Raw genomic sequence first — 22,286 nt, forward strand, 5'->3', positions numbered from 1 at the left:
TGACAATCTTCATGCTAATCCCACCAGATCTAGGTGTCTAATTTACTATTTTCTTCTGCAAAATATTTCATTACGTTACCTACAATACCCAGATGTGATTTCGAGCTACAGATTTCACAGCATCATCAGATGTCTGTTTCTCAAAATTTCCAAAACTACTTAGGAGAGCAATGGAAATGGGTTGAATTTTTATATTGTGCATGCCGTACGCCCAAAATATCTTAAAATTGATATGAGGAGACCTGCAATTCAAGAAAAATGTGTGAATCATAAATGATGATTGTTTATTTTCCTCTCTGAAATACGATCGCTTACTTTTTCATTCATTCAGCTCCAAACGTCATGAACAGGAATTCTACTGGCATATTTTATCTAAATCCTCTCATTTACCAGCCGTGAGAATCAATATTTTGTTTAAAACAAGTTTCTTCAGATGCCATTTTCCAAAGTGAAAGCACTCGTTTCTGATCAGAAGTTCATCTATTTTTGAAAATCCACGTGTGAAATAGGCAGTTGCTTCAAGTACCAAAGCCTTGTATTAGTATTTATATCAGATATGTCAATCCCTTCTCAGAATTAGACATTATCATTACATTATTTACTGCCCATACTTGAAACCTGGAATTCAGGCAAGCAGTTCCACAAGAGGAGAGAAAGGCCACCCTGGATTACACTCTTAAGTTGGTCGTTAGGCAGGCGACCCTTGCTACAAACCCACAGCCTAAAAGGCCACTCTTATAATGCATCATGCCAACTCATTGAAGATTGTTTATGAAGCTAATGACAGGTAGCTTTCTAAAATACTCATGTTTTCAGCACTTATGAGATTAGTTTAAAGTATACCGGGACTAGCCGCGGTGATAACTTTTACTGAAGTCACCCGCAATGCACAATCGTGCGAAAGATCCACAGAGAAAAAATCATTCGCCTTGACCGGCATTCGAACCCGAATCCCCCAATTTCCGGTCGAGTGCTTTAGCCAGTTAAGCTACCGAGGCATCATTCTTCCCTGTGGATATTTTTCGGACACCACCGGACAAGGTGTTACTGGACTGCTGAGCATATGATGCCACAAGCAGGTCAAAATTGCTTACCAAGCTCTTACTCTGTTAGCTTTTGAATTGAAGTCAAATTTGGGTTTTTTTTATCAAACATGAAAATTTCCCTTGTTGTGTTCCTCTAAATCCTGGCACTGTTGTTATGAGATATACTATACCTTGCATTGTGTGTCTTGATTGGCAATAGAATGGAAATTACTTGATTAGTCCTGTGGATATGAGAGATATCATAAGTAATGGTATACTGTTAAATCGGTTTGTTTTAATAGAGCTTTATTACCTGTACCTACCTATAGAAGTCTTTGCATTAGCCTGTCTCATCATGAATAGGTTTTTTCATGCATTTCAAAAAATATCTACCAGGTTCATGAAGTGTTGAAAAGTTTAATCAGTGGTATAATTTCATATAAATTTTAAATCATTGTTAAAAATGTTCAATGGATAAAATTTACATGTTATTGAAGATGTGGGAAGGGTTTTAGGTTTTTTAAATTAATTATTGTTGGTACATAGTGTGCTAATTGCTGGATAGTTTTTATAGCTCATAAAATAAAATTTCTGTTGGTTATCTAGAAATGTAGGAGATCTTTTTCAGTCCTTCATGAAGTAACTAGTATATGCTATGTAATGATATCAGCTGAATTCTATGCCACTTGCACCATTTCTTCCAAATATTATTACCTGCTTATCCTGTCTTATTCAGACAAAATTCTCCAGTTGTTGCATCATGGCGGCATATAGAATTGTAGTTGTATTCGTACAAGGCTAACAAATGGATCAATGAGTAAAATAACTAGAGGCACTTGCTTTGTTCTCTAATTTGGTGGAATATGTCTTTATCTAATATTCTCTGTGTTAGATTGACTGTAGTCATATGTTAAAACTTTGGGAGCCACAAATCCTCCACAGCCTACAGAGCCCTTGTAAAATAGCCCAGCACCAGCAAGGAGGGTCGGGGGGTCAGGCGTCACAGGTTGAGAATCTATAAAAGGCACTGTCGTCTGCGCCACATCTTTGTCTAGGTCAGAATGCGTGAATTTGATGAACTGTCCACTGCGTGAAGTAACGTGAGAAGGTCTTGGGCAGGATGTTGGTACGCCCGGATTGATGATTTTCACCTCTGTGCGATGGTTTTGCTCTGCAGCTGGAGTGTTGTCATTGCTCATCCAACCGGAATCATCCATCCCTCCCAGTTTCCCGGTCTTAGAATCGTATGGAGTAGTAAGAATTTCCAGGTTTAGGTGTACACCAAGTAGACGAAGTCGTACTCCTGTCAAAACTTGTCCAGGTGGGCCAGCAAGATCATCAAGGTCAATTGCCCTCTTTTCCCAAGACATGACGTGGTAGTCCACCCCTTTAGTTATATTTGGGTCGTCAATTTTAAAGGGTGTGATAGGTTGCCATTGCACTGTGGATGAATTTACCAATCCTCCAGGAAGGGCTATGCCATCTTGAATCTGTAGATGTATCACCCTGTTCACCTTAACAAAACGAAGGCCTGTCACAACACGGTTTGAGCCTAGGTGGTTGCTGTCGACACCTCGAGCTAGAACTGTCCGAAGGCTGAAATATCGGTCAGACATAGGACCAGGTTGGTCACAAAGGCAAAAACAATAAGAACAGTGCCACACTACCCATGACCACCAACTGTCCACTGCAGCTACTTCTGTGGGGCAAGAACGTCTTTTGCCCAAGGTCCGTCCATTTTCGTATGCTATCCAGTCATATTTTCGGTTAGTTACGTTAGGACCTGAAAGGCACACTTGTGAGTCAGAGTCTATGAAACGGCAACCAATAAGGCGGCCTGTACATTTCGGCTGTACATCGCAGAACAATCCTTGATAGCAGCTTGTGACCTCAGCAAAGGTGTCTCCAGAATAGTGAGAACACTCCTCCCGGCAGTTGTGCTGAAGTAATGAAAAAGAAGGAATGCATAATGTTTTATTGTTAGCTGGGATTTATAGAGAAAAAATTACATTGGAAGTAACAAGGAAAAATTTCTTTGAAGAGATTTTTGGTGTGCTAATTTAATAGTCATGAAAATAAAAAAGGAAGTGGTCTGTTTTCAATGCTCAAGTTTTCTCTGTACATATATCCTCTTATAGTGATTCAGTTTTACTTCTATTATGATTAGGCTGTGTTTTGAGGTTAATTTATTTTATAAATGAAATGAATGTAGTAAAAATTAGTACACAACTCATGATATAGAAAAACAAGATACGAGAATTTTTTTATATTGAATGAACTGAGAAATTCTAGGAAAACTGCTATTTTTAAAAATGTTTTTGCAAAGGTGTTACATGAACCGTTAGTGTCCTTTTCACATTATTGTTGTGCTGTTTAATGCTATTTTTGTCGGGTAACTAAATGGGTATAAAATATATGCCATATCTCCAATTTAATTGCCATGTTTTGAACCTAAACAATGCAAGCCATTAGATGCAATATGTACTTACCGTTGGATTGATGTCTATTTCATTTTGAATATGACCTTGTATGAGGTTGGTCAATTGAACGTAAGTTACGTTCTCTTGATGTTTATGAGGATCACAATTCCAGTATTCTTGGCTTGCCAAAGATATAGCCTGTTTAGCTGTCTCAGTTTTTTCCAGAAGTATTTGTTCTATTCTATTGTCCATCCCTTTTGCAGCTCTGGTAAAATTTCCTTGAAAGTAAATAACATTTTGTACATTTGGTAAAAATATTGCTCATTATGTTTCCCTAGTATGAAGATGTAAACGGTTATAAGGATTCAGGAAAAGATTTTAATGTGTGACAAATGCTGAAATATCGATTAAAAATACATTCAATCCTGAAATATGATTCATCCACTACTTAATAATTCATTAGTCATTTTCGATACCACGAAAAATAAATTTGAGCCACTTCCACTATCAAAAGATGAAGTAGCATCAACCTGAGCAACTAAATGATTTTTGGCTTCTCTAATTATGGAATGAGAAAAAGGATGAAAAGTTATATGGGTAATGTGAACCTTTATCGCATGTTGATTTGAGTTTGACATGATTTAGGAAGAAGAGTGTTTGAAGGTCAATGAAAGTTTCGTTGTTTAAAGGTAGTGTTTCCTCTTTGGGTGCTCTAAATCCATATGAGTGTACGAAATTCCGTTTATTGTTTTTTTGCTGTTGAAATTTTCATTACTTTTCCCAATAATTTTAATTTCAAACACTATATTAGGGCTAATCAAGTGGTCTCATCTTTTCTTTGGCTTATTAGGACCACTGCCAATGTGATGAGCACATATTTGTCCGGAAAAAAATCATATCAAGAGGGAGAAATATCTCAGAGGTCGATTGTGTTATGGGTTGCAACGTCTCTTCAAATGTGACCTCGTTGCTACTCTACGTTCTATGCTAAATTTTGTGAAATGTTGAATGTTGTATGTTTGCCATAGTGTTAGGATGTTTGTCAAAATTGTTATTGTATGTTAACTTTCCTAAAGAATCCAACGTCTCTGTAGAACTATCTGGGAGTAAGGGTGCATGGTGTCTACATCTACATAATACCCCGCAAGCCACCTAAAAGGCGTGTGGCAGGAGGTGTTAGGACACCAGCCGTTTACAACTTAGAAAAAAATGTAGTGCTCTAAAGAGGTTGGGACAAGCGTTTATTAAAGTCCTTTTTGGTTCGGGGGAAAAAATGAATTCCCATATCTATCCGTTTGGCAAAACATCTCTCTTAATTTATCGCTTCTATCAGACCTGGAAATATAGTGTGGCTTTAATATTATGTTCTCTGTGTCGCTCTTAAAGATATCCATTCTCTATTGTTCAAGCAATCTAAGCCTAGCATGCAGCCTCCGAGTCTCCAACGACTCCCAGCCTAATTCCCTTAACATCTGGGTAACACTGTCTGTACGCCCGTAGCAGTTTTTGACGAAACGCACAGCCTTCCTTTGTATTTTATTCAGTTCGCAGATTAAGTCTTTCTGCACCGGATCCCATGCGCTCGGTGCATATTCAAGGTGCAGTCGGACGAGAGCGAAATAGCACCTTTCTTTTACTTTCTCATCCGAAAAACTTCCCACAATACGCTTGACGAATTCTAATTTCTTCAGGGCTATGCCGCTAATATTCTTTATGTGTGTTCCCCACGTGAGGTTCGAGGATATCGTAACTTCCAGGTACTTCACTTTGTCTGTTGCCTTTATTTTAGTACCATCCACTGCATAAACATGGTTAGAGTCGGACGAATTCCGCAAGAAATGTACCGCCATGCATTTGCTCAGATTAAGTTCGAGTCCCCACTCTTGGCTCCACAAATGAACATTGTTTACGTCAGATGAGAGAATTTCATAGTCAGAGTGATCACTAATTTCGCTATAGATGACAGCATCGTCAGCAAATAAACGTATTTTACTGCTAATGCGGGAGGATGTACATACATGAGAAATCACTGTCTCTTTTTAGGAACTTTTGGATAAAACAACAGATGATAGTCAGAATTTGCAAAAAAATACTTTCATTTTGCATTACTTTTTCATTTAAACTCATGGATAATTATTAAATTTCCTCTCAATTTTGTAATCCCCCATCATTCTAACTACATATGTAAAGTGGGTATCACTAAATAAATCATTTTCTGATATAATCAATGCTGAAAACCCCTCTTTGTCTCACCCACCTTAAAAAACTATGGTCATTTTTAGTGAGTTTTTTTACTCATCCAAACTATCACATTTTTCCTTTAAGGTAATTGTGTCAAAAGAAAAAATGTTTGAGATTGCTTATGTCAAAGAAAAATGCTGTAGTGGAACCAGTAGTTTCATTTACCTGGTAAACATTCTATAGGAAGGAGAAAGACATGAATCAGTGGATTTTAAGATCAGGGAAAAGTTTTGGTAAATGGTAATGGTTCATGGATGCGTACCGTAGATCACTATATAATGAAGACAGTTGTTTGAAATCAATAGTTCACTAGTCTTACCATGGTCGTATAAACTTAGGATCATCCAAGAAAACTGCATCATTGCATAGCCTTTGATGTCTGTCAGCAAGGCAATATTGTAAACATTTTGAATCAGTTGTTGAGGTGATTCTCTTGTTGCACATAGTCCTTGGCCATCTCCCTGAAAAAGTTCATTGCATTATAATTTTTTAATGTTTGGAAGGAAATTTCTTAGCTTTTCTACAAAAAACACACACTTTATTGCCGACTAGTTTCGGTTACACTGTACCATTTTCAAGACTAGTGATACACATCAGAATTTGCCGGTATATATACTCTGTGGTCGGGTGATTGGAGGGGAAGGGGAGAGGTAAGTGACGGGAATGGTGAAGGAGGGAAGGGATAGGGGAAAAACCAGAGGTAGTTACAAAGAAGAGCGTGGGTTGGCGTCACAAGGATTTTTTGGGGTGTAATAGTGGAATGTCTAGGAGGGGGGAGTGGAAAGGGAAAAGGTGGTCATTAGCAATGGGTTCTTTCCTCTTTACAATTTTTAAAATTTCCAACTGTTCTCTGATGTCCAGCTGTGTTCCTTTTTTGACTCGGTGCAGCAATTCCGGGGTAAAATCCGCTTGGTGGCCTTCCTCCCGAAGATGGGTAGCGAATTGGGACATCCCAGTGTTGTTGTAGTAATCGCGCCGGTGTTCCTCCGCTCGTACGGTCAGACTTCTTCCTGTTTGTCCTATGTATTTGGAGTCACAATCACCACACCTTAATTGGTAGACCCCGCTCTTGAGGGCTGAGTCAGTGGGGTCCGTGACTGAAGGTAGCATGCTCTTCAGGTTAGAATTATTGTAAAAGGCCGGTTTTATGTTGATTACTTTGAGTAATTTTTCCAATTTAATAGAAGGTTGGCCTAAATATTTTATGCGTCGCCATGACTGTTGATCCGTGGGGGTGGTAGAGTAAATACATACCTCTGAGTAAGAATTTTCTCTTTTTGCTTTCAAACAAATCATTGATCAATTTTTCGGTGTAACCATTGGCTATCGCGATTTTTTTGATGGTGGTAATTTCTGAAAGGAGATCTGAGGGCTCTAAAGGGATCGACAAAGCTCTATGCAGCATGCAATGAAAGGCTGACAATTTTTGGGTTATGGCATGCTTGGAAGTTGCGTGGATGACTTGGTCTGTATAAGTTGACTTTCGGTAAATGGAGAACTTATGCTCGCCGTCTTTAATGGAAATATTTAGATCTAAATAATTTAGAGTGCTGCCCTCTTGTAACTCCATAGTGAACTTGATATTTGAATTTAAAGCATTGATAAGGTGTAAAAAATTTCTTAGTTGCCTCTTCGTTCCCGTCCATAAACAAAGTATGTCATCTACATAGCGGAACCAATAATGAACATTCTTTAGGATAATTTATAATTTTTTATACAGTATACATAATTATGTATCCACTTAAGCATAAGCCTGATTAGAATCTTTAATGAACAATATGAGCCCGCACTGGAGAACCTGGCCAAATCAAATCTGACTAAAGCTCATACTAATACATCTTACTAATACTACATTATCTTTCATGAGAGTCCAACATCAATCCATAGTCATTGATTAATTATGTCAAGTTTAGTTAATAAAATTCTTCTCTCCTTTTTTCATCTAAACATGCTCTTATTATGCTGTAAACAAGTCTCTTTTAATAGCTATCAGCAATCATTTTATAGGGGTACCTCATTCTGTCTGTGGTATTCTTTGAATATTCCCTTCAATGTATGTTCCCTGTATTCATTGGTAGATTAGCATGCTAAGGGGCCTATAGTAAGCTGTGGTGAGGATAAAGGAAGCTAAGGGGGTACTGTGACCAATCAGTCCCTTAAAATAATCAGTAAGCTTGACAAAGACCTCTGGAAAAAATAATGGTATTGATACATTTGCGTGCTATTTTCACTCTTTACTCCATTCATCATCAGCAATGCTTTTTCGTAAATCTAGACTCAATCTCATTTATCTTCTGCACTCCAACCTGGACCATTTGTTAAGACTCAAATTCATGAGGCTCTTGGTGCTCATGAATTATGTTTACTTGGATTTAAGTGTGCAGCGGCAGATGGTCACTGTGCATCGGTAATTTGTATTCAGACTTCCTATCTTCTGAGCACTTCAATGCAACACATATATTGTGTGGAAAGTGAGCTTTTAAGTTGTTCTGACATGATTTCTCAGAAGCATAATTGAATGATCAACCTATCATGTATAGTAAATGTAACTCTGATATCATTTTAAGTATTTTCAGTCTCTCAGTTTACTCTTCAGCTTCGCCTCTGATGGGCATTACTAGCAATGGGACCTTTTTGGGGGATGAAGAGGAGGAAGTCGGAGGAAAAAAGTCAGTGCCTTTAGATAGCTGCGTATATTGCCTTGTTGATCTTCCGGTAATGCGACCATTATTGTTTTTTTAGAGCTTTTATATCACTGAATGTGATCATTAACTTTCACTTTTATTTTACTTTTTTTGTCAAGAATCTCTTGTTCTTTGCTCTTCTCCAAACTTCATTGATAATGCTTATTTCTCAGATCTCAACCGTCATTCTCCATCATTCCTTGAGTTAATCTGGAGCACATTATTTCACAATGGAATTGGTCATTACATAATTTATTCAGTGACCTAGTTTTGCTCAGATACTTGTTTCCCAATAATGGCAAAGTCAGTTCTGAATGAATTGCTGGTGTGACCTTACAGCGTGGTGGACAGTTTGTGTATGACTGATTTGTTTTCTCAGTATAACAATGATGAAATTCCATACCTCCATAGTGGAAATAAGGAATATTAATATAATATACAGCTACATACTACTTGGAGTTTTTTCTATTGTTTGGAGGAAAAATGAATTCCCATCTCTATCTGTTAAGCAAATTATCTCTCTTGCCTCACTGTTTCTAACTGAGAAATATATCCTCCTGAAGCTACTTTGACAGGGTTCCCACTCAACCGTGAAAACCTTAAAACAGTGAATCAACCGTGAATTTCGTGTACCGTGAAAAAAACCCTGGAAAAAGCCGTGAATTTCGTCGTAAAACCTTAAAAATCTCTCAAACTTAATTTTAGAACAATGATTGACAAATAAAGAGAAAAATCGATGTGTCGATCATATTTTAGGCCAATCACACATAGACACTGTCCACGCATTTGTCTGCACTCCAATATTCGAAGTGCAATTATTGGTCCGTGGGCCATGACGACGCATTACCTTAAGCCTGTACCAAATCCGGAAGACTGGTAACCAAAGTGTTCATTAACCCTGGCGAAAAATCAGACACTTCTTAACTTCCCTGGCACCCTTGTCCCACCATTTTTCCACTCACAACCTTTAGCCGGAGCTGAATTTTACAAACGATATGTGATGTCAGGAGAGATTGCACTTTCATTGTTGCGTTTGCATTCACAGCGTCTGTTGCGTTTGTTAAATGTTTGGGTGACGTGCGACCGATGATTGTTACGTGGCAAATTTTTCTGCCTAAAATGGTTTATCTACAAACCGTGAATTTGACAACATTTAGACCGTGAAAACCTGGAAAAAACCGTGAATTTTATAATTTAGTTTGAGTGGGAACCCCGTTTGAGGCTCTTGGGGTCCCTGTTGAAATTGAAGTAAAAGTTAGTTGCACTTTCCACAATTATTTTGAAATAATTGTGGACAAGTGTACCTACCTTTTATTTCAACATGTCAAACTTCCACTCTATCATGCCTGAATACGTTGAATTTATCCCTGAACAAAGGTATCAGTGCCCACTCATGCAACCATCCCTTCCCGTCAGGGACGCTGAGGATATTTCTTTTGGGGTTCCCTTGCAATGGGTTGAGTTCAGAGCTCTCTCTAGGTTGCCTTGCCATGAAACAATTCTTCACCCTGTGCGCTTTGGATACTTTCGCTGCGCTGCGTACTTTAGATTAGTGTCTTTATAGTCGATGAAAATCCCTGTAATCGGAGGGCTTCATTTGTAATTGGAAAGTGTGAAAAATTAAAGCCCAGATATTGCAGTTGTTATTTTTAATTGTAAGTATTTTCGCATGGGGATTGTAGATTAGTAATTCTTCATAAAAATCAACTTTGCAATCGTCCCAAGCTCTCGATATATTGCGTTTTCCATGTTCTACAAATAATTTCTTCTTCGATGCAATTGATCAAATCGTTTTCCCTCGATTGTTTATGAAATGGAGACAAAAATTATGTATAAATCAAGATGTCAGCACCTTGTCAATGCCCCAGTACGTGCACTTTGCTTTATCTTATTATGGCATTAAATGTCTACTGGGTCTTGTGTTCGCTATGTATCGTGCCCTCCCTCTACCAGATAACTTCAGTGAGAAAGATTACGAACGCCGATTACGAGTCATTAAAGGCACAAAGGCTCATTTTCAGCCGCGCCAGGGTCATTCATCTTCTTCTAGGGTCACATAGCATTTCTTGTTTTCCTCCAATTCGGACTGCTATTGATTTAAAAAAAATATCCTTTGTTATGGCTTGGAGTTTCATTCAACTTCAGGGTTAAATATTTGCTTCAATTCTCGAGGAATAGGTTCATGTGTTGGCTGAGCCGCTGAAAAAATATTTTTTGTGTGAATTCTTTCACATTTATGACATTTCCCGATATCCGTTGAAAGTTCAGTGATAGTTGCCCCTTTATTGTTCTTAAGTCAGTGTAATGAAATGTGAGAACAATACATACGATTTAATAATGAATGAAAAGGAATGCCCTATGTTTTCGGGTGTTACACCATGTCCCTATTTTTAAGGAATGAGGATTCACCTTCGTTCTAGTGGGCGTAATTTGTCTCTGCAAATCACGGCGCAGTGAAATATCCAAATAAAATCTTTTTGCGGAACATATCGATACCTCCACTGCACAAACGCTCAACAATCACCCACCGAATCAAATCCGGTCATGTAGTAGCTCTAGTAATACCGCGTTGCGTACGGATGGCGAGAATTCTAGTCATTTTTTTCCCGAACGTTCCGGACTGATGACGAAGATTCTCGTCATTTAGGCGCGTCAACCTAAACAATTTTAAAGCGTACAATACGTATTCATTAGTACGTTTTCAGTTGTTGTTCGTTATTCATAATAAATTGATGCATCATAACGTGGGATTGGGTAAGGTTATATTCTAATCATTAGCCTTTTAACCATGTTTAAACCAAAGGCATTACCCCGTAATAGGCACATATTTCCAATCTCAACACCTCCACCCAGAATCGGGGTTCCTAGGAATTTAAATACCCCGGTACGCAACGTGATACTACATTAGCGGATTTGATTCGGTGGGCGATTGTTGAGCGTTTGTGCTGTGGAGGTATCGATATGCTCTGGTGTCATGTTCTTCCCAACTCAACAATTTTTTTGTGATAGCGTCGTTAGACACGAGGTAGAAGATCCTCCCGCGTGAGGGACCAAATTCTAGTCCCCACAGCTCTCCAATCAGTTGGCCTCTGACCTTCCCCAATATTTTATATTTGAGAGTGACGTAGCGTTACGGCTGTCAAATGCTTACCGGAAGGCGGTATACTTTGACTTTTGTGAGCGAGATTCTTCTTACAGATAGTATCACTCACACTCCTGCTTTTGTGATTCGGAGCCGCTAGTGTCTACGTGATGGTATTCAATGAATCGTGGGTTGCGTGCTTCTATACCTTTCACTCAGATTTATTTTTCCGAGTACTGTCGCAAATCAGTGACTGCATATGCTCTCTACGTATGCCTATCCCCCAGATTTTGAGCTGTTTATTACCGGAGTACGCCCTATCAGTCTAATAGTACTATAGTACTTATATACGCTTAGCTGTAAACACGCTTCCGCTTTTATTTGAAAATTTGATAGTGGTATTAATGCTTTTTAAAAATAATGCGTTAATGGCACTTCCATGGCATCGAATATGAATGAATCGAGTAGAATTGTGTTTGAAAATCAGTCGGATATGTAGATCCATCCAAGTTAAGCAACCGTTTGCTGAATTTTCGGGATAAAGATTTAAATCTCAGCCTCTCTTAATTGTTGCCGGGGTCTTGGATGTCGTTGGGGTCTGAGGTAGCAACTTAACTGTCTTTCGTTGATAACAGCTTTTATTTATATCACCGCCGCTGAAATGATTAGCTATTCCCATATGTCTCATTTAATTTATTTGATGCGTAGACCCCGTGACGCAGGCAATCCAAGTTTACCTACATGTAGGGCAAGGACAGAGTTCTGGGGTTGCCAGGGGGAGCATAAATGGTAATTTGTCCGAAAAAAAGTAGGAAAACTGTACATTTAAGTACAATGACAGCAATAACAGCAAAATTTTAAATAAATCTTAGTCTAAGATAGTACTTAAAACTCTACTTTCAGAGATTAATCTAATCAAATTTTCCAAGAACACCTTGGGGCTATTGAAAACTCCCCGTTTCACTGGGGGTGATCCTTAAGGCCGCTACACACGGTGAATGATCATGCGAATGATTATGCGAATTATCATGTTGAATGATCATGCGAATTGAATCATTTGTTGTGTATAACGGAAAAAATCGCGAACGAACCGTCAGGCGCATGATCATTCAGTGAAAATTAGAAAATGTTCTATTTTGCTCGCATGATCATGTTGATGATCCCGTGAACATTCAGCATGATCATTTTCATGCATAGTGGCCTTTATTCTTCAAACCTCCGGCAGGAATGCGCACCCCCGCTCCCCCAACGTAAAACTTCGCCCATGCTTAGGGGTGTAGAGGTATCTATCTGTCCCTCTTTTTATTGAAAGCACGAAACATTTTGGCAATAGGCCGATTTTCCCAAACGAGAAATAAACTTTGAGTAACCCTAACCTTACGTTACTACCGGTGAGCCAGTTTTATTGCAGTTTTCCTGTACTATCATTAATATCCTGTTTATGGCGAACTAGTGCCATTTTGAATGGGCCCCCAATTCCAGGGTAGGTGGGAGTTCGGCCGTTTTCCCTTAAGATATAGATAAGAAGATGATAGATAAGAAGATTCCCTTTAGATAAGAAGTTTTTTCTTGCTTACACCTCAAGTATTTTCTTCAGTTCCCTTTTGTATTCCGTTATCCTATGTCTTTGGCGCAGTGATTATAAGTTAGTGACTTACGTGCGTTAATTCGGCGGGCAAATTCCGGAACAAGGCGTCTGAGCCCTCTGTCAGCAGCTCGTGAAGTTTAAACAGTGAACTCTGGATGGAGTCGTCTCGCTCCTCCTGCAGGATCGTCTGCGCCAGATCCGTGAACGCGAGTCGCGAGGTGTCGGAACCGAACCTCAGGGGGAACCTCTCCTGGAAAATGCGGAAACCCAAGTAGACCGCGTCCACGAAGCCGACGTTGGCGTCCGCGTTGGCCCAAGAATCCATGCTGCCTAGGGTCCCCGTGAGCAGCCTCTGACGCAGGCGTCTCAGGTTCGAGTCGAGCCCGTTTCGCTCGAGGGCTTCGCTGAATCGGGCAAAGTAGCGCAGGATCTTCTCGTCGGCCGGCACGGGGTTCCTCCCGAAGGCCAAGTTGGCGTGCCAGCGGGCGTCGTTGATGTTGTACCAGAGCTCCGACGTCATCGTCCTCAACTCGGAGTAGAGTTGTCGGAGGGTGTGCTTTCCGGCGAACCTGTCTTGTTGGGCCCGTGTCCCTGAGCCCAGCGCCGCTATGACCGCCAGGATGGGGATCAACCTCCAAGGCAGCTCCATTGCTGCGACTGATCTCGCGTTCGCGTTACTCTCTAGGATGAGCGTTCGACGTGGACGACGTCGTATCTGTCTTCCGCGGCTTCTGACCTTATCTCTCGCGGCGCTTGATGGTTTTGTTTCTCGGAATTTCTCCTCCTTTCCTTCGTCGCCGACTTTCTTGACCTTTGGTACCATCTCGGGCCCCGTCGCGTTTGCCCCGGTGCCCTCCGTTGTCTCTATTGCGTTCACATGCCCTAGTCTCATTACTCGGATTATCCTTCACCCAAAGGCTGTAAAATGTAGTGGTGCATCATTTTTCTGGAGAAATGTCCTCAGATAATACCCATAAATAGCCTGAATGGAATGCTGAATCTTGGAAATTGTTATGGTTTATATAGATATTTTACTTGTTCACATGCAATAGTCTCATTTCTTAGATTATCCTTCTCCTAAATGCTGTAAAATGTAGTGGTGCATAATTTTTCTGGAGAAATCTCTTCAGGCATTATGAAGACGGATGAAATTTGTTCCTCATTGAGCATGGAGCCATGTGTAGATCTGGGGAGTCACTAATATACTGTGCAAAGGAAAATATTTTTTACTCCATAGTGAAAGGGTACTCATCGTTAATTTTTTCTGCTCAGAGTTTTTTTTACTCAAAAAGTGACACAGTAAGTCATGACTCCATTTTGATCATGTTGGAGTCATATTGCTCAAAAATGATGTTAAGATAGTTTGAGACTTGATTCACAGTCTGAGCATACTCTGCTAAGGCCTTGAAGCTACATGGTAGCAGACAATGAGGTAGAAGAGATTGCTCATCTTCTATCTTGGCCAGGACAACAGTTTAAGCTTTTAACTGGCGCTATCTAAAAAGCAATTTTGTCAGAAAGCATCGCGTTTGTTCTTTACTTTATAAATTGGATTGAAGTCTTGGTTGTGGCTGACAATTTTAGGTCATTCCCAGCTCATTTGATATGCTTACAGCAAAAACATCAGCTAGTTAAATCACAGGAAAATATTTCTTTTTAGAGGATACCTTCGGAGAAAGTTCAATGAGAATTTTAAATTTGCCTGAGCAGTTTCTTATTCTTAAGCCAGGGTATTAATTGCAATTACATATTTAATATCATCATGTACAGTCATCAATCCTGAGGTAGATTTGACACAGCTCTCCACTCAATTATCCTATTGGCTAATCTTTTAACACCTACATAATTCTTCTGCTTTACATCCTTCCTCACCTGGTCATTGTATCTCATCCATCGCCTGCTTCTGCTGTTCATCCCTTCCAACATTCCTTCAGCAATAGTGGTCATTATTCCAACATGTCTCATAATGTGTGCGATTAAATTGTCCAGTCTTCTGCTCAAACTTTTTAAAATACTTCTCTCCTACTTTTCGTAGAACTTCCCGCGTTATTCACATGTAACAGTCAAAATTTCCTCCCGATAAGTCACTGGAAGATGTTTTTTAGATGACACCTTTGTAGAAAGTTCAATGTGAATTTGTAATTGTTGAGCAGTTCCTTTTCCTGAAGTCATAGTATTCATTGGAATTATTTAATATAAATGTGTTAAAAGAGGGAGTGACGATGTTTGCTATTTTTGAGGGTGGCCTTCATGAGGTGCAGTCATGCATCATAGAGGTTACACCTAAATAACACGCCAAAGTCTGGATTAAAGGTATCACAGGATGTTGTTTTGCTTAGTAATGTCAACTATTGTGTTGGAAAGCATTGTAATTAGGACTTCAATTTAACTGAGTCATCTTGATGTTCAAAGGCACCTTTTTTATTGAATCTACAGGAAACCTTTTTGTTAGATAGCATTACATTCTGTATGGGTTAATGAATTTTAATTTTTTAGGGCATCTGTATTTGAAAAATCCTATCCCTCTTCTCTGCATCCTTAACTTTTTTGTGCAGGTTCTTGTAATGAATTTAACTTCTACCCACAGTTTTATTTCATAATGGGATCCTATAGTATGAATTTGGTAGTACAATTACGATATCGCATGGCGTTCACCTATTGCCTAAGCTTATGAGCAGGTTAATGTTATTATTCATTAAATTTTAATTAATGAGATAAAATTACAAACAATTCTTTGGAAATTAAGCCATCTATGAGAAGCTGTCATTGCATAACACCCTTAATGATGTATTTTCTTTTAGTTTTTTGCCAATTTACTTTTTTATTTTCTTTTTTTTTGTTTTCAAAATGTTGTTAATAATATGAATTCTTTTATAATAGGGTAGTTCCCTTCATCAAAGAAAACGAAAGGCATTGATTGCGATTCGTTACCCACCATTAGTGTATTCATAATATACAAATTATTTGGTTTTAGAAATACCGGTTTAGACGAATGGCAACGGTCAATTTTATCCTCATTTGAAAAAAGCCAGATTAGCGCCCATGCGATGCCACTCCACGTGATGTCACAGGGACCTAGTTTATATACGAATAGATAGGAGTTTTACATCGTCTGAGATTACCAATGCATGTATGAGGCACAGAGCTCAGGGAAATATGTCTTAATAATCACCTATTAAAACTGGCTAAGGTCGGAAAGTTTTCTTCGTTTGATAAGATATTAATAATCCTTATTTAAGCCAAGCATTACCAGCTAGCAGGGTACTCAGCTACCTGCTAGCATCCTGTGTCGTATCAGCGCTCAAAGCCTCTCCCCAAGGTCACCTCACTTGCGGCAGCTGGAACCAGAATGACATCACATGCTTTTCCCATCATTCATACTTAGCCGTCGTGTTTTCGCACGCTTGAAAATTTTCACTTTTCGTTTAATCGCAAAAAATAGATATCGTCATTTAAAAATCTAAAAGCGTGAAATACGTGCTCCAGGAGAAAAAATCTTTCGATTGAGGCAATAAAAAATAATAGGAAACCAACCTATTATTGGTTTCTTTGAAGTCTCGATCGGAATATGATGTCTGTGTTGATGGTCATAGCATAAAATTGACTCTAGTGCTTTAAATAAGTCTTTTTCACTGTTTGAGAAATAATCAATTAGGAAAGTTAAGTTGCCCTAAAAAGTATGAAATTTTGGAGACTAGTTATTAATTCTGTTACTATAACGGCATTCTTTTATTGACATTATTGTAGTTATTCATTGGCGATGTTTGCATGGACAATAGAGCCTCAATTCTCCATTGTTATATTAATCAGATGTTGGGTTACTTCCTTGGCCAGGCCCCCTGAGCACTCTCCTCCTCACTTTTCTTTTCTACCTTCCTCTATCTTCCCTTGCCTACCCTCATATATTTTCTATTTCCTAACCCCCCTGTCTTTAGAACCACTGGATGTGCAATGGAATGGCTGAAATATATACAAGTGAAGTTTGACAAAAAAAACCAAAGTAAAAATTTCATAGAAAATTAGGTATCCCAAATGACTTATCCATTTAGGCTTTCCTCCTATTGGAATGTCTTATCAAATATGTACTGTAATTGATTATATGCTGTGATGAATATTTTGTATAAAGTTCTTTATTAGGACTCATTTGGATATTTATATCTGAATTTACAGATGGAAATTATTCAGATCTTTCTTCTAATTTTTAACTTTGTAAACTCTTAGAAAAAAAGTCTCAAGGCTACAGGTAGTGTCCCAGTGTGTTTCGTTAAACATCACCACCATTTACATACTCGGATGCACTATTGCCTTTTGTTTCTTTGGCTTCAAATTGAAATAAAAATGTAAATGCTACATTATTTAAACATATCAATTCACAATGATGAGATTGGCACTTAAAAACAGGGCCTTCGAATGAGAAAGTGCTTGCCTTTTCTCTGGCTCTATTGTCATTATTAACATCATTACATCAGTTCATCTGCCGCAGTAAAAACACGACTACAAATCTCTCATATGTAGGTGCTTGCTATAATCGTAAGTCATCACTTTAAGAGAGATGAATCCTCCACAGTTTCTTTTGCCCTTATAGAATAATCCAGCTCCAGTCAGGAGGGAGTGGGGATCAGGTACAACAGGTTGAGCATCTATGAAAGGAACTGTTGTTTGTGCTACATCGCGATCAATATCTGAATGGGTGAAACGAATGTACTGATCATGATTTGAAACTACTGAGGACCTAGTAGGGCATTTGGTTGGGACATCTGGGGAGTACATCCTGATCTCTTTCCTTGGCTCGGTGACTGCAGCCGGCGTGTTGTCGTTGCTGATCCACTCAGAGGTAGCCCTGTGAGCAAGTTTCCCGGTAGTGAAGTTGAATGGTGTCGTCAGGATTTCAAGATTCAGGTGTGCGCCAATGCGTCGAAGCTGAACTCCAGTCAAAATGCTGCCTTCTGGAGCCTTTAAGTCATCTAGATCCACTGCCCTCTGTTCCCACGTAATGATGTGGTAGTCGACGTCCCTTCGAATGTTGTTATCGGTGACTTTGAAAGGCTTGATTGGTCTCCACTCCACCGTGCTGGAGTTGATCAGACCTCCAGGGAGAATTTCACCATCTTGTACTTGCAGGTGAATGACTCTGTTCACTTTAACAAATCTGAGGCCTGTGACGGCTCTGTTGGAATTGGGGAAGCTCTCTTCAACACCTCTTGCCAAAGAGGGGTGTAAGCTGAAGTACCGATCTGATTTGAGTCCCACTTCATCACAAAGGCAGAGACAGTATGAGCAGTGCCAGAAAAGCCATCGCCACCAACTGTCCACCTTAGTGGATCCACGTTCGCATGTACCCTTGCGTCCCAGTGTGCGTCCATTCTCGTACTCGATCCAGTCGTATTTACGGTGGGTTGATCCTCCTTTTGACAAGCACACTGATGCATCTGAGTCGATGAAGCGACAGTCAAAAATGCGGCCATTGCACTTGGGTTGTTTCTTGCAGAACTGATCCTTGTAACAATCGTGCACCCTTGCGTATTGGTAATATCCGCAGCTTTCTCGGCAGGTACCCTGAAAGAGATTTAGCCAGGGTTAAAATTACACCAAAGCAAATTTCCTGTTGGAAACAATCTTGTCCCTTCAGTTCGATTTATAATTGTTGTCGCATTAATTTACAAGCTTTAGTTTTACTAATAGCAGATTTCATGCATGGAATTCTATTATGGAGAACAAGGTAGGGCTTTGTTGGCAAATGTTTTGCATTTCAATTTGTTTAATTCAACTCAAATTTATTTTAAATTATTAAATGATATGGTTGTATCGGTATTATTACATCAGAAATTTTATCTTCTGTTTTTAGGAAATAATTTAATGTTCTTGTTTCAAATGCAAATTATTTAAATTATGAGTTTTCCTTAAACTTTTTGAAATTTAGAGATAAAAATATTTTTGTATAGTTATACTAACAATAAGCAACTTTTGCAGGGAAAGGTTTTGAATACATGCTGATTGAATGAAGACTCAGCTTATTGCAAATTTCCCTTCAGCTTTTTCGATATTGTTATAGTGAAATGTTATTAGCACCTTTGGGTTGAGGTCAACTTCGTTTTCAATGTGACCTTGTAGGACATTGGTCAGTTGAACAAACGTTTCATTTTCTTCGTGGTGAGATGGGTCGCAGACCCAAAGTTCCTGACTTGCTCTCCCCATGGCAGTGCGTGCTGCTTGAATTTTTTCGTCCATTCTTGCCTCTACTCTCTCTCTCATTAGTTCAGCTTCCAATGTGAAATTGCCTGGAATAAGAAAAAATTGCCTTTAGTATACTATTTCATGGGTGTAAGCCTAGATCCTTGGAAAATATGAGAATAGTTATATTGTTTATCCTATCTGTTTTTTTGTGGTTTGTTAGGCTTCATGCCTCGAGGTTAATCGTTTGCTAGGGTGAAAAACGTTTTATTATCTAGTTAATTACCTTTATTGTAAAGCTTCAACAGCATCCATGAAAACTGCATCATAGCATATCCCTTGATCTCCGTCAAGGTCACTAAGTTGTACAGATTAAATATGAGTTGTTGAGGTGACTGGTGAATACTGCACAGGCCGTTTCCTCCATCCTGTTAAAGAGTATAAAAAGATAGTGTTGTTAGAATTTTTCCATTTTTTGTTAGAAAGTTTTTCCATGTTTTGTTAGTTTTCCATTGTTGTTAGAATTTTTCAATTTTTATTTCAATTTCTACAATTCTTTTGCTTTGAAGGAAAAATAAATTTAAATTCCGCAAAGTTTCTGTTTCAGTGAAGTTCTTGTCAAAATGTTGTGGAACACTTTATAATTATTATTCACTTTGATTAGAAGATGTTATCATTTAGGTTAGCCCGACACGTAACTGGAATGTCTTGATCGAATCAACATTAAAGATGACAATCTGTACTGTGCAGTACATACTTCCATGAAGGTATTAGAGTCAGAGAATATAATATATCTTTGGGATAGTGACTTTCTCAACTCTTGAAGATTTATATCTGTAAGAGAATTTTTCATTTATCAGGAAAAATGCCCGTAGTTAGCAGCAATTTTGCTCGTGATGAACTTTTAAATGCCTTGAACTCAAATTCCTAGCATTTTTTCGCGAGAATTTATTATTTTCTCACAGAAATAATCTTTTTTTTATTAATTCTTTATCCCTGATGATTGGGGTGGGTTTTAGTACCCAATACTACTTGTTCTGAACCCGTGTCTGCATTTTTTATCCCCTAATTTGCTGATTGATCCAACTGCTTCCATTGATATCTGTTTGCTAGCTACCTTATTTAATCAGCGATTTTTTTTCTTTTCGTATTGATAATCGTCAACTGGAAAACGAAAGTCAATCAATTTAATTTTTAAAAACCATTTTATGAGGCCTTCATAATAAGTCAATGTGCTCCACAATGCTCCTCCCGTATGTCTTAATGCTTTGAGTCACATTTCCTTAGTTTGCTGTAAACTTGGCTAAAATGCTATTGCCCATTGTCAATGTCGCGACCTCAAACTCTCGTTCGATTGAACGACACTTGATTTTCCATCTCGAGTGAAGCGAATATGGAATCAAAAGTCCAGGTATGACTTTCTCCTCTCTGCCTCGAGATGAAAGTGCTCATGGTTGAGTTTTTGCCATTCCATTTAGTCACCGACTCGCGGAATTTTCCCGAGCGATCGCCACTGCCTCCTCGTCAATGTCGTTTACGTTTCGCAGCTCTGCTTGGCAACCCTGCCGCCAATTCATCGATTCTAAGGTCGTGCTCGAATACTCGACTTTTCCATTTCCACTAAGTGGGAAGTTTAGTTCACTTCCCGCAAGCTGTGTTTTGTGTCATTTTTCGGCTGATTGAAATCCTGTGAACTGCGTCCTGATTGTGGTTTTCTTTTACATTACCTTGTTTACTAGAGGTAGTTGATGGGTTGGCATCCCTCTCTTGTGCAATTCGTTTTCTGGTAGCTCTTTGCCGTTCTTGGAAACCCAGGCGCTTATCCGATGTGTATAAGGAAACTGGAAACAAACATCTCTCTGTCTGGTGTGATCTTGAGAGGAAGGGTCAAAGAGCCGTTTTAAAATTGAGGGATATCGAGAAGTTTAATTTTGGCTTCGTTAGCGTATCGGTACTAGTTATTTTTTTGTATGTCCTTTTAGTCTTTGAACTCGTCTTCTTTATCTGTAAATCACTAGCGAATGACAGTGAGTTCGTTTTAGTGTGATGGGGAAAATACATGTATATTGAAGGAACGGTCAAATACCATGTTAATGTTCATAGAAATGTTAGTGGCCGTTGAATGGTGCGCCGAAGTATTAAATAAATTGTAATATGTAATTTTGATTACGGTACAGTGATTATTAAATCGTGGGGAAATAATCATGAACTGTTGTACTGGAAAGTAAACGGGTGAAATAGAATGAAACAGGGAATTTGGGTACTTTCGTTTTGACTAACCAATCTCCTGCTACATTTATCATTTCCTAATTATTTCGGTATACTATTTGGGGTGATATTTTTTTGGGATAGGTACAGGTGTTTTATGAACCGTCAACACAATTACTTCCGGCCAAGCTATAGTTACCTACCACTCCGGAGTTTGAGGATTGCGGTCTTCGGACTTAGTATTCAAGTGTTGAAGCTTTGTGTTATTCTTCTACCGATACTCCATTCGTTGGGAATTTCTCTAAGTCTGAACTTTGAAAGGAGACGAGTGATGTAGGAAGATTCCATACGCCGGTTCTAAACTTCTCTGCCAGTGTAATGAGTTCATTGAACTAGAATTCAATCCCATCAATCGGCCGTCGTCGTATGTATTAGCCTTCTACTTCCTGTAGGGAGAGAAATGAATGACGACTCCGACGTGTCCAAACTATCCTATTAGCCACCACTTGGTATGGAGTGTTGTTGGGGGCGCACGGTGTGATTAATGTAAGGGCAGCATTACGTTAAGGATTAGGAAAAGTAATTTTGTTCTTTCGTTGGCCGTTATTTCCCCGTAATTGTATAATTTTTCTTAAGTACTGCTGTGGTCGGGTTGGTGAATGTCCGCATCTCACATGCCTTTATTTTAGGGAGAGAGGGAAGAAAATATTTTCTCTGTGATGGGTTGTTTATTTACCTATGCTAAGTTAATTACGTTTTCTTCTGATTACATTCAGGGTCTCATGTGTGAAAGCATGGATGAATTGCCAATTTGGCTGAGTGAACTGCACTCATCAGTTATGGAGCAAATAGAAAAGTTAATAATGG

At 38.9% G+C, this 22,286-nt stretch overlaps 3 protein-coding genes across 8 annotated transcripts in view; 1 reads left to right on the forward strand and 2 right to left on the reverse strand.

Moving 5' to 3' along the window:
• LOC124158777 (E3 ubiquitin-protein ligase Ubr3) overlaps positions 1–22,286 on the forward strand; it is a 113,334-nt gene that overhangs the window by 22,082 nt on the left and 68,966 nt on the right. The gene's annotated exons all lie outside the window — the stretch shown is intronic.
• Positions 1,429–13,947, reverse strand: LOC124158778. The gene is made up of 4 exons (XM_046534091.1): positions 13,111–13,947; positions 6,006–6,147; positions 3,515–3,723; positions 1,429–2,965 (listed from the first exon to the last, which is right to left on the reverse strand). Exons 1-4 carry the CDS (start codon positions 13,930–13,932, stop codon positions 1,895–1,897), a joined length of 2,244 nt encoding a protein of 747 aa, XP_046390047.1. The 5' UTR covers positions 13,933–13,947; the 3' UTR covers positions 1,429–1,894.
• LOC124158779 overlaps positions 17,153–22,286 on the reverse strand; it is a 29,393-nt gene continuing 24,259 nt past the window's right edge. For all 3 annotated transcript variants that reach the window (XM_046534093.1, XM_046534092.1, XM_046534094.1), the window contains exons 2-4: positions 19,498–19,639; positions 19,110–19,318; positions 17,153–18,596 (exon numbers count right to left, since the gene is read on the reverse strand). In XM_046534093.1, the coding sequence (XP_046390049.1) occupies positions 17,535–18,596; positions 19,110–19,318; positions 19,498–19,639 (1,413 nt within the window). In that variant the 3' untranslated portion in view covers positions 17,153–17,534. The remainder of the gene's footprint in view (positions 18,597–19,109; positions 19,319–19,497; positions 19,640–22,286) is intronic.

The sequence above is a fragment of the Ischnura elegans genome, chromosome 5 (assembly GCF_921293095.1).
Source record: "Ischnura elegans chromosome 5, ioIscEleg1.1, whole genome shotgun sequence".
Lineage (NCBI taxonomy): Eukaryota > Metazoa > Arthropoda > Insecta > Odonata > Coenagrionidae > Ischnura > Ischnura elegans.

Excerpts from the sequence above, each read along its gene's own strand:
- LOC124158778 (XM_046534091.1), bottom strand. The coding sequence starts at position 13,932 with ATGAGACTAGGGCATGTGAACGCAATAGAGACAACGGAGGGCACCGGG. Across the intron at positions 6,148-13,110 it reads TGCCCGCCGAATTAACGCAC|GGAGATGGCCAAGGACTATG; the intron begins GTAAGTCACTAA and ends GAACTTTTTCAG. Across the intron at positions 2,966-3,514 it reads AAATAGACATCAATCCAACG|CACAACTGCCGGGAGGAGTG; the intron begins GTAAGTACATAT and ends TCATTACTTCAG.